This window comes from Amblyomma mixtum, chromosome 5 (genome assembly GCF_055824585.1).
Source record: "Amblyomma mixtum isolate Tamu chromosome 5, ASM5582458v1, whole genome shotgun sequence".
Taxonomy (NCBI): Eukaryota; Metazoa; Arthropoda; class Arachnida; order Ixodida; family Ixodidae; genus Amblyomma; species Amblyomma mixtum.
In genome coordinates, this window is record NC_143016.1 from 173,520,904 (window position 1) to 173,536,993 (window position 16,090).

Here is a 16,090-nt window from a genome sequence, read left to right on the forward strand (position 1 = left end):
TCCAAAACTATGGCCTCTTCTGTCAGTACTTTGCTGTCAAATCAAATAACTGCAGCAATAAGCTGTGACCGCAGTGCTCCCCCCCCCCCCCCCCCATTTAAATTGAAGCCACCAATTTTCCCATGAGTGCATGCTGCTGCGTAACCTTTTCCATGCATGCATGCTTGGGCGAAAAGTCCCACCTTTCTATGCCTACACAGGCACACATTTGTTCTCTTTGCAGTGCACCTCTTGATGAATGAATGTTTTTCTCGGCCAAACTGCTGACCTATTTGTACTTTTTGTACTTGTATATCACACAGAGGCAGCATCAGTCCATTAAGGTTTACACTGCATTTCAGATGCGTGCATTCGTAGCGAAGTGCATATAGATGCCCGAAGCTCAGACTTCATGCCCGCTCCTCCCCGCGCACGCACGCACGCACGCACGCACGCGCGCGCGCGCGCACGCACGCACGCACACACACACACACACACACACACACACACACACACACACACACACACACACACACACACACACACACACACACACACACACACACACACACACACACACACACACACACACACACAGAGAATGCCCACAAGGGGCACAAACAGCCCTTACAAACCGTTCAAAGGGCTTGATAGGTCTCCGATTATATAGTAGTGAAAATCACCATAAGGCCCATGTAAATTGGTGCACCACTTGTGGCATTAAGATTAAGTGCCACAAGCTGTTCAGAACAGCTGTCGAACTGCGAACAACTTATTGCTTTGATCATGGGCAGCATTATCATTTGTTAATTTCAAGCAATAGGCCACTAGTTCTGTCCACATCTTTATTTGCGACTGTTACGACTAGAAAATTATGGCACTGCTTGCTTATGACATCACTGTTCCTTGCTTTCTGGGGCCCTAATATGAAAGGCATTTTGAGTGTCTCTATCTGTGTGCTCCTGTTGCTGATATAGTAAGCAGGTTTGCTAACTTTTTAAAGTTTTAATATAAATTTAAAAATATATTTTGTGCCTCAGCTTTAACTAATACGTGGAGTAAGTAATGATTGCACTGCCAGGAACAGTAGAACTGCAGGCTTTACATGTCTTTGAAATTTGGTAGCCCTACTCCTCAGTGAAGAACTTTTCAACATTTGCCAGCCAAGGCCCATCAAATGGCGCATCAGTGTAAGGCCTAGACACACCATGTCACACACAGCTAAAGCAAATGGGCCACATATTACGCTATGCCTCTAAGCTCAAGTAGTGAAACTGCATAAACCCGGCAAAGCTGTTTTTGGCGGGAGCAGCACGGTTCTTAGTGTCGGTAATTGGGCTTAGAGGTCCAAAGAGGCAGGGCTATGTATGAGCAGCATTTATTGGAGGGTTGGTGGGCCTCCAGAGATGAGCGAAGGGTGGCTAGGCGTTGCGGATGCCCAGGGCTTGTTCCAGCTCTGCTCGCCGCTGCTGCACCTTGCCGTAGAAATAGCGGCACACAGCCTCTTGGGTCCATCGCTGGTAGTAGAAGTCCGCACGGCGCTCCTCTTCGGGGCTTCCCACCACATCCGTCATTGTCTGCAGATACACACACAGACAAAAGGCAGTGAGGTGCATGCATGCAAACCTCCTCTGTATTGACAACTCAGGAATGAAACACAGTGGCAGCAGCCTCTGAGCTCAAGCATGCCGCCAAGTTAGCGAGGCTCTTTGAAGACACCGCAACATCTTGTGATCTGCAGGCACAAAATAGGTTGGCTAAACAGGATTCAGACTGAGGAAGCTCAGTTACAGGCCTGAACAGGTGCAGGCTAAAAGACGCCTTGCTTACCCTTGAGAGAAAAGTGCACAAGTACAACCAGTTTAGGGAGCATAACCATGAAACACAAAAGGTATGTCAATGATTTCATGAAATCGCCGCCTACTGTACACAAAAAAAACAAGACTGGAGCTGACAGAAATACGCCAATAATCACAGTTACAGTTGACAAGTGATTTTTTGGATTCTAATCAACTCTCTAGGAGCCATGAAACACTTGCAGATTCAAATTTGACCATAAAAATAACTTTACGTCAACTTTTCGAGAGCGCTACCAGCTCGCAAGGCACGTGCGCGATGTGCAAACCTGCAGAGAATATCAGTCCCGCCATTGAAAGGCTCCCTTTTAGCTTGAGTTTCGCTTTATCCAATCATTTTTGATCCTGCTTGAAGCCTGAATTAACGAGGTTCCACTACATACATTATGCAGCGGCTTGGATATTGGTAGCATGGTGCGGCGGCAAGTGTGACTGAGGTCCGAAAAATCGAGCAATCAGTTGCGATGCATCCAAAATTTCAGTCACTTTTATACATTGGCTCTATGGGGCAGGGGCATGCATTGCCATGGCCAACAACGCACCTTGAGGTCGCGCATCTGGGAGACAAGCCACTTGCTGATGAACTGCTGGGGGTCCTTGGCAAAGCTGAGGAAGAACTCACGGTTGGTCTTCAGCTGGTTGATGGTCTCCACAGTCTCATGGATCTGCAAGGCGGTAGGACAAGTGGGGCAGACCGGAAGGAAGCCCAATTTTTGTCAGTTTGCATTTTTGTCAGATATGCATCACTTTAGAAACAAAAATGCTCCAGTGCATCACCACCATAAACAGATTTAGGCATGCGTATTAGATACACAGTTGAGCCTAGATATATCAAACTCAGACACTTTGAATGATGTATGGATCACGGATTATCCCCTTGAAAATCCTGCCTTAATGAATAGGATACAATGCAGTGCTTGCTGGGCATCGCTAGGCCAAGCCTGCTTCTCAGCAAACGGTGCATTGGAACTAGCCGCTGCCTACTCTAAGGTCCAACAATCCAGCTACCACTACACTATGAACAGAATACTCTCTCATCAAAAATAAGGTACAGTTGACTTCCGCAACGTCAGCGGCAGAAAAGTGAGCGGAACACTCCAGGCGAGGGCTGCCGGTAGGCTACGCTCAGTTGCATTGGCTTCACTGCACAGCAAGCGGTGACTTTTTTTTCCCTGCACGACAGCGGTGTCACGAGGCAAATGAGTACGAAAGGCCGAAGGCTACCCTCAAGCATGCACTGCCCTTGCACCGTCGCGCAGTTTTACAGCTCTACTGCTGCCAGCAGGTGTACAAGGCTGCACAGCCGACATGGCTCCGTGCGCGAAAAGTGGTAGCAGATGCACCGTTTGGAGAAGCACCACTTACAGGGGGCACCGCATACTGTTTGATACATAGAAAGTTCCCCTGAACGGGAGTTCAATAAATGCGAGCAGTAGCGTTACACTTCTGTGAGGTTTCTAGAGTGATGTTCTGAATGTTCGGTATAAACGGTAATTTGATACTATATCCGGCAACAACTGCAACTTTTTTAGATGAAAGGCCTCTCCACTGAGACAAATGAAAATGAATAGTACAGTCGTTTATGAGAGGTCAATTAGGACCTGCATTTACACTTTACTACACCTGTTTCCTTACTACGTGCAGGGGGGTTTTCTTCAGCATATCTGTAAACTGAGCTCTCCTCTCCTGCAAGGAGCCGGCACAATTCATTTTTCCCACAAGCTGCCAACCACATTTGACAATTTTTCTGTACCCAAATGGCTGTGCTCAGGGGGAATTTTTAGAGCAGCACTAAACGAAGTTGCCACTTGTTCAAGCTTTGCAAGCAACAGGTTAACAGTAGACAGAGGTAAAAATTAAACGGATAATTGGCAAATGGCATAGTTGGCCCTGGATCTGAGTACAAGGAGCCTCACACTAAAGGGCAGCTCTGGAGGTTTTTTTCCAAGGCTTGGGCAGGGGATGCAATGTGAAGGCAAGATAACCGCTGGTCCTTAAGGGTAATGGAGTGGATACCAAGAGAAGGCAAGCATAGCAGGGGGCGGCAGAAAGTTAGGTGGGCAGATGAGATTAGGAAGTTCGCGGGGAGACGGAGGCCGCAGCTGGTGAAGGACAGTGTTAATTGGAGAGACATGGGAGAGGCCTTTGCTCTGCACTGGGTGTAGTCAGGCTGATGATGACGATGATACTCTTATGAAATCTGTAGTGTAGGTAGTGCTCTCATTCCCGATTACGCCGCCAATTTTGGCAGCCATGTGGCATTTCGTCGCACTGCAAATCATTTTAGTTGGTTGGTTTATGGGGTTTAACGTCCCAAAGCGACTAAGGCTATGAGAGACGCCGTAGTGGAGGGCTCCGGAAATTTCGACCACCTGGGGTTCTTTAACGTGCACTGACATCGCACAGTACACGGGCCTCTAGAATTTCTCCTCCAAAGAAATTCTAGCCGCCGCGGCCGGGATCGAACCCGCGTCTTTTGGGTCAGCAGCCGAGCACCATAGCCACTGAGCCACCGCGGCGGCTCAAATCATTTTAAAGTTTGCAGTTTCCATGGCCTCAGTTCAAAGGTGATCTCTACATGCAACACTGCATTTTCGACATCACAAATATTCCCCGCACGTTACTACCCGCTCCCACTTTAGTAACAAAGTTTTTGAGGCTTCTAGAAGGTAGCCTCGGGCATTTTATGAAAGGCCTTCTTGTTTTTAACCACTATTCCAGGCATGTACTGGCGTTTTTCTAGTAACGTTTCAGAGGTACCGTATTAACTCGCATAATGAACCCACTTTTCTCCATTAATTTGGGGGGAGGGTTGATTATGCGACGAAAAAAAAGTTTCCGCTGATTTTTTGGCAAGAGTAGAAATTTCATATAAATCCGTCCACCTGCCCATCCGCCTGCCTATCCCTCCGTCATCAACAAAAGCATGCGGTCAGCCGCGTTCATGTTGCTGGTGTTCAGCAGCGCTCGCTTCACAAGGTGTGTGCTGATCACAGCGCCATCAGATGATTTTGTGACAGTCGACGGCGCTAGCCAATCGCAGCAAGATAAAGCGAACATGCTGAACACCAGCCCTGAGGGTAAGGTGCGGGTTTTTTATGCAAGGCTAAACAATTCGCAGGATGGCTGTGAGTGTAAAAATTTCCTGAAGGTGTTGGCGTAATGTGAATGAGTGTTTAACCCTTCAACCTCCAACCCTGAGCTGTACTCATCGTGGGAGATTGCACCAATAACACCAATGATGAGCCACACTTGTCTGGCCTGATAATGCGCTAAGAGAACCTTTAAAAAAAAAATGTAAATTCTCAATGCCAAAAGTGGGACTGAATTCATTATAGAAGAAAATACGGTAATGGCTGCGTCACACGGCACATCGTCCCTGGCTATCGACCTGTTTTGGTTTCAGTTTGCTCTTTTCGCTGGTCTTTGTGAGTATTTGACTCAAATTTGAAAGCTCTGCGCAGGACAATACAATTGGATTTTCCAGTTTTCTCAATATCATCACTGTACAGCCCCTGTACACTGAGCTCGTGAGAGCAGTCTCTCCCTGTCGCCTGTGTACTCGACGCCCTGTGAGATTTAGTCATGAGGAGAGTCAGAATATGAACAAAACTACTGACCCCTTCCTCTGGCAAGCAACAAGTTTAAGTGATTTTTTTGGTGAAATTCGATTTTTCAGACATTTTCACAGTCCCTAGAGAGTGTGAAAAATTGTACGTCAGCTGCATTCATCTGGAGCAACTAATGCTTCTGGGAACACTTGGTCTGTGTGGTTTTGGATGATGTCCAATACAGTCGAACCCGGATATATCGAACCCGCATATTTCGAATTATTGGCTATATCGAACACACAGATTACCCCCTTGAAAATACTATGTAAAAGTATAGGACAGTTGCGTTGTATATCGAATTCCATTTTCGCCGGACATTGGATATATCGAACGCCGCGCCGCGCCCCTGGAAGGCGCGCTTTCCCCAAAGACATTCCTGTCCGGTCCTCAGCCGCCTCAGCGGAGAACATTTCCGCAGTCAGTCAGCAGGCGCAGGGCCCCCGTTTTTTTTTTTGTTCCCCGTTTTTGCGCCCCACCGGCGCGAGCTTTCCCCCTCCTCCTGTACCGCCGGCATGTGCTCCGTCAAGGTCATTGGAGCTTAGCGAAGAGAGAGTGCGGCATGGAGCAACACCCTCGAGACGCGCGGCGACGGTTCTAAGCCACGCTTCTTGGGGAAAGAGAGAGAGAGAGAAAACGGTCGCTCGTGGGCACATCGTGGGTCTGGGGAAAAGAGAGAGCTCAGAAAAAAAAAAAAAAACGAAGCCCAAAGCGCCTATCTTTCTCCCTGATCTTTCTTTTCCCTCTGTCGTTCCTTCCCAGTCACGTTGACTGCCGCTCGCATAGGCTTCGCTCTTATCACTCCATCTGCGCCTCGCGTGTTTTTTTTTTTTTTGTGTGTGCCTGTGTTTCAACGCGCGACGTGAAGCAGGCCCCAGTAGCCAACTGTTTTGGCAAGGCAGGCCTTGAAGTGGCCGGAGATGAATGCCCGGAAGATTTAGATGACGATGAGTGCTTGGACGACGCGTTTCGCGACTTGTCCAATTTTCTCGGCGCCGTTCCGTCCGAAGTGACTGTTGAGGACTTTAACGCTGACAGCGAACTTCAAGCGGTAGCTGGCGTTCAAGACGCCGACTCCAGCGACGACGAGGGCAACTGTGTTGTCGAAGAAACGCGTCCGTGCGCAGCCACTGAACTGCCGTCAGCGTTAGCCTGATTCGGCGCTGTTGCGGCGAAATGGAAGGCACTGTGCTCTCGCACCTGGACAGTCTCGAGAAGATCGAGGCCAGTGTTTTGAACTTCGTTTCCCAGGGAAAAAAGCAGCCCAAAATTAGTGATTTTTTTTTTCCGCGAAATAAAGCGATTTCACATTGCGTGCCCATACTATGTGATTCGCGGCTGTTCCAAACGGTAAGCCACAATTTGTTATGATCGGGAGTGCAGTTTTAGCCTATATCTGTATATCGAATTTTCGCTATATCGAACTATTTTCCGATCCCCTTCGAATTCGATATATCCGGGTTCGACTGTATAGAGAAAGCTACCAAATTTCCAAAGCCAAAGGAAAAAGAGCTTCCGTCATTTAAATATGTGCCTATGTGCGTTGGCTGCACTGTTACAAGTGCTCGTGAGTGCCAGAAAGTGTGTTACCACTGCCTGCTGAAATCCCTGTGAATCGTATTGAATGTGCTCATGTGTTGACCATCCCCTCTCTGAGAGTTCCTGAAGAGGAGAGAAGACCACACCCACTACACCACAGCTGAGAAGCAGCTTCCTACAGGACCAAGCTTGTTCTCATGGCTGCCACAGAGTGGACTAGGTTCTCACTGCCAGCTCCCAGGAGGATACCCTGGCCTATTTCCCGGGACCATGACCATGCAGCACACGTCGCCTGCATCCACTGAACAGGCTGTGGCGCTCCCAATCTCAAACAGTTCCCTGCTGAAACAGTGTCAACAGAGAGGGTGTGTACCTTGTTGTCCAGGGCCTGGATCTCCGCCTGGTTGGCTGTGGACAGGATGAAGCTGTTCATCTGGGCCTTCAGGGGGTCATCCTGCACCCAAACCCCAACAGACTCAGTGCACCCACACTCCCAGCTGGGCAACCATAGCACAGGCAGTGGCCGACTCTGGCTCACAAATTCAGAGCCCCCCCCTGCCAGGTCGTCCCAAGGGTCACACGTTCACAGAGACGACAGACCGCAGCACTGCCCCAGAACACACAGCACTAAACCAGTGGTGCAGCATGATGACAACCTGGGAACAGCCAGCGCTACTAGGCTTGTGCCAATATTCGATAATTTCAATAATCGGTCAAACAGTAAAGTTTCCAACATTCAATTAGATCCAAATGTTTGGTATTCGAAATCTCGAAGTACTAAACTAAATAATGCTTCAGGAGCGCTTGCTTCGAGTGGTTTAGGCCCAAGGTATCTCCTGTGGGATGGCATCACAGACAAAACAAATAATTAAACAGCGACAACTACCACAAAAGTCACCATTGCAGGTGACACAGACGATATATGCACCGTGGCCTAGTCGAAACAAGCGCCTGCAACGTGCAAAACATTGCATAAAGAACCGCGGTCCTTCCAGTCAATATCAAAATGGCCACGCGAGCTTCCCGCTATCATTCCACCTCTCCGTCATCTGCTAGTTGTCCGAGCACTGACAGCACAAAATCGTCCTGGCGAGTCTGGCTGTCAGCTCGAAACCGCCCAGCCAGAGAAAAACAAACGCGCTCTGGGCAGCCACCGGAAGTGCACTGAGCAGCCTGAGGAAACAGAGCGGCTGGCTCCGCGCTCTGGCAACCCGCGGGCTGCCCGCGGGCTGCCCGCCAGAGGCGGATAATCGACGACGCCCATTAACTGGAAGTTAAAAATTAAATGTTCATTCTGAATGTTCCACAGATCAAAGGTCCAAATCTAACAGCTATGCTGCTTGAGAAGCCACAACAGGCACCTACTGGACCAAAGCACACATTATGCGGCCATACAGTGCTGCTGACCCAATAGACGCGGATTCGATCCCGACCGCGGCGGTCGCATTTCGATGCAGGTGAAATTCTAGAAGCCTGTGTACTATGCGATGTCAGTGCACGTTAAAGGACCCCAGGTGGTCGAAATTTCTGGACCCCTTCACTACGGATCCCTCATAGCCTGAGTCAATTTCGGACATTGAACCCTGACAAACCTATAAACCTAAACAGAGTTGCACAGCTGACTCAATGCAGAAGACATCAAAAAGGGCACCTCACCACTTCAACATCGATGTCGTAGCAGGCAGTCTTCTTGGTGTCCGGGCCCTCCACACTGGCAGCACATGCAAACAAAATCGCATTTCACAATGCATGCTGGCCACTTCCTGCAGCTCTGGCTGCACGAGCAGCCAGCCACTTAATTCAGTGGTGAATGTAAGCTGCTACATGGCCAGCTTGAAAGGCATGCGGCCATGATGGCCACAAACTTGGCAGGGAGCTCTAGGCCACGGGTTCTGCAGAGTGCGTTTTGGACTTCAAACCCCACCTTTCCTTTCACCCACTGTGTCTTGGGACTACCATTAACTGCCATGTATGAATTGACTCAGTATATGAGTTGAGCCCCAACTCATAGCCCTTACTAGTGAAAAAAAAAAAAGTTCACCCCAGATATAAGTTGACAAATGCACCCCTGCCTTGAATTGTCTTTGGAGTCTGTTTTGTACTTTCCTGCAGGATGGCATCACAGTGTGCGTGCGGCTCAAAGCAGCAAGCATGTAAAGATGCAATCAGAAGACTAGCTGTCCAAAGTGAATATTCAGAAGAGGAAAAAATGGCGCTCTGTCCTGCCTTCCACACCCGCGTGCAGCTCGACTGACTAGCGGCAAAGCAAACTGCTAACGGTCCTGTAGTTTGCTCTTGCACTACCTACCACTTGTCCAAGAACGCAACCGCCAGCGTGCAATTTCAATTTTCTTAGTCGAACCGATCTGCTTGTGAATTAACAATTTTTTTTTAATTTCAATGCATGAAGCTTCATGTGTCCTGCAGGAAAGGGTCACCAGCATGGGGTGTGTGCTACCTGCCGCTCGTCTGAGACTACAGTCACCAACCGATTTTTCGGACTTGGCAGGACCCGAAAAATGGTCCGAATAATCTAACAGTCCGAAAAATCTGTGAACTTAAAAAAGAAAAAACAACTTTTCTGTGAAAAATGGCTTTCGAAACCGCGAAAACATTGCTCCCCATGTTCCGCCCACAAACGATCGATAATATTAGCCTCTGAGTTATAGCCATGCTTTCGTCATGTCCCCACCCTATCACATCATGATACCAGACAGTGCGACGGGGCCGCAGTCATGCCACGAATGAATGCACTCACTGCGCGAAGCCAGAGCAGTCAGTTTGCATGGAGCAATGATGCTCATGAAGACTGAGAAGTAACCCATGGGTAACCCACAGGAAGACGCGAGTGGAAGTGAGCGCCTCCGAATGCAGTCCCCCTCCCCACCTCTACTGTGTTTGCTGTCCCGCACCGCGGGGGGCGTCATCCAAGCCGCGGCGGATGTTGCAGCTACCCACTGTCTCGTTTTCAATGCGATCGCGTGCTCTTTGTAAGATATCTCGAATGGCAACGATGGAGAATAGCCAAGCCTATCCAAGCCAATCCGATTGCGCCCACCGATTCCGTTTAAATCCAAGAGGGCACCTTTCACGGTGGCGACAAACGGGTTGGTAGTGACAGCGATGCTCGCTCGCGTCTATATTAGGCCGAAATAACAAACTTTGGAGGTGACACGGATGATGTGCACTGTGCTCTAGTTGAAACAAGCACCTGCATCACACTACAGATCGAGCAAAACTTTCCACGAAGAACCATGGTCTTTGTAGTCCATAAAGAACAGGCTGCTCACTTTCATACTATCTCTCCGTCATCTACTAGTTGCTCAAGCCAGCCTGAGCGCTGCTAGTACGGAGCAATCCGAGAAAAATGTGGGCTTGGCTCCGCGCTCTGGCAACCCATGGGCAGCCCGCAGGCAGCCAGAGGTGGATAATCGAAGAGGCCCACTGCCCAAGAAAACCGACTGCTCTCAGCATCCGTTTGAACCCATTGTTTTCACACAGCCACTCTGTGCATGTGTGTCTCTCTTTCTCTGCCCTCTCACGAGTTGCACTTGTTAAAAACGAACCAGCAGGCTCTAGTGTGCATACGTGGCTCAAGCTGGTGACAGGTGCAAGTGACAGGTGGTGGCAGCTACCAAGCCTGTAACCGCCACTTCACATGTGCAGCTGGTGCCTTGTGCCTCATGGAACCGCATCGTGCCATGTGTTGTGCAAGTGTGTTTGTTTCCAACCAGTTCCCTGAGTAGCAGAAAAATTTTAGCAAACAGTTTGTAGAACGCTGCAGCTGGTGGAAAAGGCAGACTCTCCAAGCTTCAAGTGGGGATCAGATTCAATGACATCGGGCAAAGCATAGAGACTAACTTGGGTGCAAACAAGGTCGCCAATCGCTCCCAGGCACTTTGGCCAGTCAAGCACATACTGCCAGGGTCTGCCCACCTGATGACGTGGTTGATGACAATCGGGTCGGGCGGGTGAAGCAGCTGGTGCAACCGCTGGGGGATCTCGGCAAACTTCATGCGCTGGCACTGGAAGATCTGCTCGAGGTACTTGTCGCAGTTGATGTGCTCCCGCTCGTGGTTGTCCTGCAGGCGGTGGGTCTTGACATACTGCCACAGGGCGGCAATGATGACGGGCCTTGTCTGCGTGTGGATGCCCAGCAGACGCGCCAGCCGGGGGTCCAGCTTGAACTGCAGGGGCTGCACAGCACACACACCACACAGCTGTCAGCGTTTCCACACAGGAGAGAGAGACCATCAGCCACTGCACTCACCTGGTAGTCAAGCAGGAGGAGAATGGTGCAGCGGACATTCTTGTCCCCGGGCCGCTTCACCTGAAAGGAGGAACACAAACAACTTCCTGGAAAATGCAAAAATCTGCAGAGCTTAAAGGTGCACTGAAGAGGAATCTGAACTCGTCCTTTTGCCGCGGGAACTCGATCTACACGTTCCCAGTATTCTTAGAAACTTTGATTTATTGCCCTGTGCGGCCGATTTCCCTAATTAAACTGAATTAACGTCCGGCTCCCGCCATTTTTCTAAAATTCCCCACATACGGTGGGAGGAGTCGACCAATGCATGGAGTGCCTTTCAGCCAGCTCCGTGGAGGCTTTGCTTTCGCATTATTTTGTTTTTTAGGTTTCTGTGAATAAATAGGTCTAGTCAGAGGCTACATAGCTGCAAATTATGCGCACGGAAATAAAAATACGCGTGGACTATTTGCTTTCGCCGGTCACTACGTATCACTCCGCCGATGGCAAAGCGGAGAGCCGCCATGGGACTGGGTGAAAGGTTGGTCGACTCCTCCCACTGTTTGCGGGGAATTAAAAAAGGAAGGGCGGGAGCCCGATGTTAATCCGATTTAAATTAAGGAAATTGGCCACGCAGGGCAATAATTCGAAGTTTCCAAGACCGCTCGGAACATGTAGATCGAGTTCCCGGGGCAAAAATTCGAGTTCAGATTCCTCTTCAGTGCACCTTTAAGCCAGGCAAAGAAAGCTGAAGCGTCTTTCATCATGTCAGACACTTCTGATGAGGTTCGCAGCTGGGTTATGCATTTTTTCCAGTGAGAGCCTGGATATGCGCTCATCAGAGTGTGCAGTGTGCTTCAAGGCTGCAGGGCTAACAAACACACGCATGCAAACATGCACAAACAGGCACCCATACATAGACGCACACACCACAAATTATTTTGAGAAAGGTGGTTGTACTGCTGACGCAGTAAAAGAACTACACCAGTATACTCTAACCCCAAAGTGGGATCCGGACCAGGGGTCGCCAACAGAGAAGCTTCATTTGCCCATGCCTTAGACCACTCGGCCATCTTTTTCGTTCATTTTTAGCTCCAATCTGCTGCTGTTGCATGGAATAGCAGTAGCCTCTCTGACCCTCCTCGTGCTTCCTGCCACTCTCACTCCATTACTCCGGCCGCACATCAAAATTCCAGGCGGCACACAAGTCAAGAAAGGTAAACCAGTCAGGTGATTGAGCCTACGCAGCGCGTTTACCCATCACACATCTTTTCTACACACTTTAACACTCCTATGAACACCAAAAGTCTGCACAGAATCCCAGAGTTTTCATTACACGCAGAAATCTTATTATGTATGGCATGATCTCAGTGCCCTTTCTAAGAGTCTCCTGAAGTATGTCCCAAAAGAACATACAGCATCATGACACAACACAAAGCATTATCCAATAGTTTCTCGTTGCTCGTACAGGTAGCAATTCACTGACCATGGTACAACGTTCCCTAGGCGCGAAGGCATGTCTTAATGCGCAAGATCCATGTGTGGAGTCTAAGAAAGGATTCTGCAGCCGATTGAATCTGCATCCTCTGAGCTTGCTTTAATACACTGGTACAACGAAAGGCTAGGTAAAGCTGCAAGTCCAGAAAAGGCAGATTAGCACTCAGTCGCTTATTATAGGTGCAGGTGCCAGGTAAGGGTAGTTCGTGATTATAAAAATAAAAACTGTAAAGCAAGTCCGTGGACAAAAAGTGCATGACAGATTCACCGGACTCTATCAAGGAAGTATTAAATTCTGCTGATGCATTGCCTCCCTTTGAGAACGTCCAAAGAAAATTCACTAAAGTTCTATGCGGCACATGTGCTCATCGCCCCTGTAACCTGCCCCTAATGTAATACCCCCGATCCTGAAGGGCCTTTAAGGTAATAAAGTGAAGTGAAGTGAAGAATGCAGCACTTACAACAGTGTTGCAATGAAAGCGTTGCAAATTTGTGCCTGTGCAGACAGCTCCCAACTCGTCGAAGCCTGCTTTTTTTTTATTGTACTCTTTTTATCAGAAAGAAAAGAAATCAATGTCATCAGCACAGACGAAAATCTTAATTTCACAATGTACAGGCGAGGAGCTATGATGTGCTGTGTTTTAAATGCATCTGCAGTGGAGATAAACAGGGTGTTTCACCTAAGAGCTTTTGCATTTTCTAAAAATAAGCTTTTTGAGTTAGAAGACCGCTTTTTTCGGCACTGCATTGTCAGTGGTGCAGTGCATCAAAATACAGCAAAGATGTGCTATCTAGCAGGCTGGTCAACTAACATTGAATAGTTAACTTTTTAACTAATATTGTTAGGCTCCTTCTATATCAGTTCTTGCAACTTTGAAAATGCGGTTACCCTCGGCACTGTGGCCCAACAAATCATGGCTACATCGCACCAAAATACATGCACTTTCGAGAACATTGCAGGCAAAGCGACCACTCCAGAGCACGTAGCCAAAATTTGCTGGGCCACAGCGGTGAGGGTAACCACTCTTTCCAAATTCGAAGTGATATGGATATCACTTATGATGGGCTACACACCTCTTAATAATTATGGAGCCTAACAGCAATACAGTAATCCCTTGTTACAACGAAGTCAGCGGGATGGCGAAAAAATTCGTTATAAGTGATAACTCGATATAAGCGACCGCTCGAAAAAAGCTAAAACAATCGAGATTTAATTGCGCCACAACTGCGAGGAAGCTGGCGGATGACCTCGAACCATTGCCTAGCAACCGCTGCAGCTGGCGGACGCCGCGCGGCGCTGCAGCTGCGGCGGTTGCTAGGCAACGGCTCAAGGCCGGTCTCTGTGCCTCCTCGGAGCACCGCCACAGCCAAATTGCAAGTTCGTGGCCAATGTAGCTTTCGCTACAAAATTTGCTCGTAGCACAATTCTTACTTCTACCAACAACTCAGTATTGGTCAGCGATCCTCAAAGATGATACAGTTTTCAAATTTCTTATACCAGAGTTTATTATCTACATCAAGAACAAGCTTTAGCTCATTTTTGTGATCCTGACAGGACCCAGGCTGATCGACAGGCCGGCAGGCCACGGCTGGTCTCGACGCGCGCGCGTGAGCGCATCGAGACCGGCCGTGAGCAGGCCGGTCCGGCCAAAGGAGCGCGCCCTACGTCATCATGACGCTGCCGCTCTCCGCGCTCGCGTTGGCTCCCGCTTCTCACCATTGCGTTTGCCGCAGGCAGCCCGTCGTTGACATCTAGCAGGTTGGACCACGGTGGGTTGGACGCTAGCGCCGCGCTGCAATCGGACGCTGCGGCGCCGTTCGCAACCTCGCGCCGCGGTGAATCGCGCTCGCTTCTCGCACATGTGTTCCCGCCGTAACAACAAAATTCAGTGGCCCTACCACGCATTTAGACCGTTTGTCTAGTCGAATGGCGCGAATCGAGCATGACCGGCCACTTTTCCGCATCCAAGACACCGCGTTTCTGGCATCGCAAAGCGCGAGGAAAACTTTATTTTCATGAGGATTCTGTCACGGGGGGAATGTGCTGCCAACCGAGATTAACGGTTCGGGCGCGCTGCACCATGGAATTTGGCCCCGCTGAGCAGGGGACACTCGGCACTCTCCTGGTGCCCGTTACTAGGCAGGTCATCGATCGTGGGTTTGGTACTTTTGTGGCCTGTTCTATGCCTGCATGAGTTTGATTCGTCGGCGGTATTAATTTGGCACTGCATGAGCAAAGGGCCACCGCCACGGCGGCAATGCCCTACGCTCGGCGGCGGTGGTGCCTCCGCTCGCCACTTCGCTCTAAGCGGGTCAAGCTCTTCGTGCGCTTCGAGTAATGCGGCTTAAAATGCATGCGGTTGGGTCGGGACCGGAAGAAATTTCGAATAAAGCGATATTTCGAGTAAACCGATTTCATTATAACGAGGGATTACTGTAGTTCAAAAGTGAAATATTACCTATTAGTTAACAAGCCTGCTAGTTAGCACGCTCTAGCTGTATTCCGACTTACTACACCGCTGACAATGCTATGCCGAAAAATTGTGGAATGTCTTAGGCATAACACTCTGTATAAAGCGAATTACAACGGCGATATCGAACAGGGGGCTTAAAGGGCAGCTGAAACAGTTTTTTGAGAATTCGAGATTATTCAAGAATTCGAATCTATCAAGCTTCTAGATAAACCATGCAAAGTATTTTTGCACTAGCATTTAAAATGGTGGCATAATCGTCGATTAAAACCGCGACGATGTTCAGGCTTCTCCTCACTACGCTGGAGGAGTGCGAGGAAACTCGGCAGTGACGTCATTATCGCCGAAACGTGAGATGCCCGCTGCTTAGGCGTGCATGCTGCTGTGCGTCGTCAGAAGGCGCCAAATGCATTGTGAGCTTCACCTTCGATGGCGTCGGTTTTCTTCCATGAAATAACCCTTTCTTCGCTGGAAACGTAGTACCGTCATACGTGACGTCATTATCGGGGCCTCTGCTCGTCGCTGTGCACTTCAAAGAAGCCTGAACGCCGACGACGACTTTATTCGGCGATTATGCCACCATTTCAAATGCTAGAGCAAAACAATTTCGCAGGCTTTACCAGCACATTTCGCACATTCGGCAACCTTAAACTCATGGAATTCTAAAACCGCTTCAGTTGCCCTTTAATACGTCTGGTAAGTTCTTGGTTGTTAGAGAGAGCCAGTGTTCCCATGAGGCTCTCGTTGCGTGGGGATGGGGGCAGTTGAGGGGTTGCTCGCACATTCTCATATGATCCCGGCTGCAGTGGTTGCATTTTGATGGAGGAGAAATCCTAGAGGCCCGTATGCTGTGTGATGTCAGTGCACGTTAAAGAACCCTGGGTGGTCCTACGG

The 16,090-nt window shown here is 49.2% G+C and overlaps 1 protein-coding gene across 2 annotated transcripts in view; it reads right to left on the reverse strand.

The window, feature by feature from the left end:
* Positions 1 to 1,341: 1,341 nt before the first annotated feature.
* Positions 1,342 to 16,090, reverse strand: part of Bap60 (Brahma-associated protein 60) — a 35,521-nt gene continuing 20,772 nt past the window's right edge. For both annotated transcript variants that reach the window (XM_089546351.1, XM_089546350.1), the window contains 6 exons: positions 11,253 to 11,312; positions 10,919 to 11,178; positions 8,639 to 8,693; positions 7,356 to 7,436; positions 2,378 to 2,500; positions 1,342 to 1,556 (listed from right to left, as the gene is read on the reverse strand). In XM_089546351.1, coding sequence (XP_089402477.1) covers positions 1,401 to 1,556; positions 2,378 to 2,500; positions 7,356 to 7,436; positions 8,639 to 8,693; positions 10,919 to 11,178; positions 11,253 to 11,312 — 735 coding nt within the window. In that variant the 3' untranslated portion in view covers positions 1,342 to 1,400. The remainder of the gene's footprint in view (positions 1,557 to 2,377; positions 2,501 to 7,355; positions 7,437 to 8,638; positions 8,694 to 10,918; positions 11,179 to 11,252; positions 11,313 to 16,090) is intronic.